The sequence below is a fragment of the Mesitornis unicolor genome, unplaced genomic scaffold (assembly GCF_000695765.1).
Source record: "Mesitornis unicolor isolate BGI_N332 unplaced genomic scaffold, ASM69576v1 scaffold16097, whole genome shotgun sequence".
NCBI lineage: Eukaryota > Metazoa > Chordata > Aves > Mesitornithiformes > Mesitornithidae > Mesitornis > Mesitornis unicolor.
Window position 1 is genome coordinate 6295 of NW_010195913.1, and position 3019 is coordinate 9313.

At 40.1% G+C, this 3019-nt stretch overlaps 1 protein-coding gene across 1 annotated transcript in view; it reads left to right on the forward strand.

The window, feature by feature from the left end:
* Positions 1 to 226: 226 nt before the first annotated feature.
* WDFY1 (WD repeat and FYVE domain containing 1) overlaps positions 227 to 3019 on the forward strand; it is a gene marked incomplete at its 5' end in the record, with an annotated part of 16160 nt that continues 13367 nt past the window's right edge. Inside the window, 2 exons of the mRNA XM_010188287.1 lie at positions 227 to 294; positions 1948 to 2021. Coding sequence (XP_010186589.1) covers positions 227 to 294; positions 1948 to 2021 — 142 coding nt within the window. The remainder of the gene's footprint in view (positions 295 to 1947; positions 2022 to 3019) is intronic.

A 3019-nucleotide genomic window follows, 5' to 3' on the forward strand; every position in this document is an offset into this window, starting at 1 on the left:
TAAACAGTTTTGAAGAAAACCCCTCAGAACCCAAGGGTGGCTGTTTTTAGTGGTATCATTCTTAGTACTGTTGGAGTACTATTATTTCTATTACGTTGCTCCTCTATTATGTTTGAGTAGCACAAAACCCAGGAGCATTGGAGCCGATACTTAAGTAATGAACTGATTCAGATGCAAAGGACGATGCACTTAAAGCTGTCTTCTCCCCACTTTTCACATGACACAGAACAATACGAGTATGGCTGAAGAGAGACAGTGGACAATACTGGCCCAGCATCTATCACACCATGTCGTGTAAGTACAATACCGGAGATGGTACGTGGTGACCGAGCATAGCGTGGGCTTTGTACCTGTGCTTTGTGTGAGAATGCCTCCTTCCCATTTCCTCTCAATGAGCTGAAATGTGGGACCTTTGCAGCTACTCTAGCTGAGACTTTAATTTGAAACTCGCTGTGTAGCGGGTGAGATCTAAGGCAGCATTCTTTCAGAACCAGATCCTTCACCAGGTAAATAACTGTGCAGATCTGCAGCTAAAGATGTCTGAAATGCTGGCAAATTGTTCATCTGCTGAGTAAGTGAGCTTAGCTGAAAGTTCCGACGTAAGAATATTCTCTGCTTTCCAGGGTGTGCATTTTTTTAAGCATTCAGATTAAGAAAGCAATACTGAACAGCAGCTTCAGTGCTGAGTAGATCTTGAGTGTCCGTGTGCTTTTTTGATTCTTGAAGCATCGCTCAGTCTCAGTGCTTTGCTGTAACTTCTTTAGTGTAGAGTTGCTGCCCAGACACATACCACATATAAAGAAGGGAGTACAGTGGCTAAGCATCACACAAAGAATAGTCTTTGGAACGACAATTTCAGCAGTAATTTGTATACAAATGTTAAATGAAGACCAAAGAATTGGACCTCTTGCTGTTCTGTGTTTTTTCTTCAGGTGTAGGCTGAGTAGCCTAGGATTTACATTAGAAATGCCAACTGTGATCTTCTTTTTTTCCATAGTAGTTGGTTTAAATTACAGCAGTTGCTCCATTTATCAGTTTTCTAAACAGATGTTCAGATTGTACTCTAAAAAGGTTTATACAAAATAAAGTGTGCCTGTGGGTAGCTCAAAGGGATGTGCTTGTCCTTACGCAATGATTGTACTGTAATATTTCAGACTGCCCTGTCTGTCTTTAAATCTCCACATCGCCTTCAAGGCTGCATTTTCTGAGGCTCTTGGAGAAGGCATTAGTTTAGAGCACTGTATCCTTCTCATTCTTGTAATTTGCAAGCTTAACGACATTTTTCAGTGAAAGTTTCTTTCAAAATTTTTATTAGGACACTTGTAATTTTGTTGTCATTGCTTTTCATATCTATTTTAGCTCTTAATTTCAAAAAGGTAAGTAGGTCTTTAGAGGCTTTCTGCTGAAGGAGATTGTATGTAATCTCAAAAACACGAGTCTCCTTAAAGTTGCAGATGTTGAGACATGACCCCATATAAAGTTAACATACAATTAGATATTTCTGTCTAGCACTTTACTGTCTGTAATGATACAGTCCTTAAATGTGAAGAATGGAATACTGGTACTGTATACAACTTGGGGCTCCATCTGAGATAATTTTAGTGAGCTCAAGTTCTTAAGTGTAGCTGACTGCGCATGCTGGTGTTGCTAGCTAGACTTCCAGCCTGTGTAAAATTCCCTTTACTGAGGTGGACCTCGTGGCAGGAAATCACGTTTGCATATGGTTCCTAGCAGTGAATCTGAGTTATTGTAGTGGTATGCTGTTCCTCAGCTTCACATGTGGGAATTTAACTGTCTTATGAATGACATTATCTGTGCAGATTGGCTTCTGTCAAGCTACTTAATCTGAAACAGGTTTTGTCCTGAGTGCAAGAATTGGTTTTAGTAAGTCATGTGTATCCTAATACCTTTATTTTAATAACTAATGTGTTTGCCTTTTTCTGACAGCTCCATGTTCAGCCATGGCTTACCATCATGATAGCAGGCGAATATTTGTAGGCCAGGATAATGGAGCTATCATGGTAAGTTGCTGTGACTTTTCAGAATACAGATTAGAATTTCTTAGACTGTCTTTAAGCACCGGGTGTTGCTGGCAGCTGATAATTTGATTTCTTTCCCTCCTTTTTGGAATGCAGCTGCTACTAAATGGTTGAGCTTCTTGGCAGTTCACCTGAGATGTACATGGGAGGACTGCAAATAAACAAGGGTTCTTCTGGCTAGTTGTGAGCCAGCTGGCCTCAAGAAGTTGTTGAGCCATTAGTGTAGCAGTGGACCCAAACAATTACACTTAGTCAAGGAATTATTTTACTCTGCCCAGAGTAAATGGGCAGAGTAAAATAATTCCTTGACTAAGTGCCCATTAAGCTGGGCAGAGTGCCGTGGCAATGCACTAACAGGGGTTGTGAACCTCAGCTAGCTTGCATCTAGCTGGAAGTATGGATCTGCCTGTATCTTGCTGTGCACGTGTCTGGATTTTCTTGCTGCAGATCTTTTTCATGACATGGAAATTTCAACACTATCTCTGAAAATGCAAGAGGGAGGCAGAGTTGGTTTATTTTCTTTCTGAGAAGTCTTCCTTTAGTCTTTCTATAGTCTTGCTGTAATTGCTTTCCCTTTCCTGGAGACCAGACACGTGTGGCAGAACAGAAAGTGATTCTGTATTCTTCCCCCCCTTTTCTTGGCAAAAGACGTGAATCTTGTGACTCTCAGATGCTTTAATGGTTTCTTTTCTCTGTGAGAATAAGGTCAAAATAACAACTGTCCCATAAGGAGCCAAGATACTGCGTGGATATCGTAAATAGTGATTCTACTGATAACTACTGTGAATAGCCTACACTGAACTACATAAAGTAGTTATTCTAGTAATAACTACTTGAAGTTGTAAGCTGAGGCTTTTAAAATTTTAGTAAGACATAAAGATGGATGACATAGAGAATTCTCTCACTTAAATTTGTCCATTGTGAAGTCTCAGATGCTTAAATTCTAAATGCTCTATGATCCAGTTTCGTTTGTTCCTGCT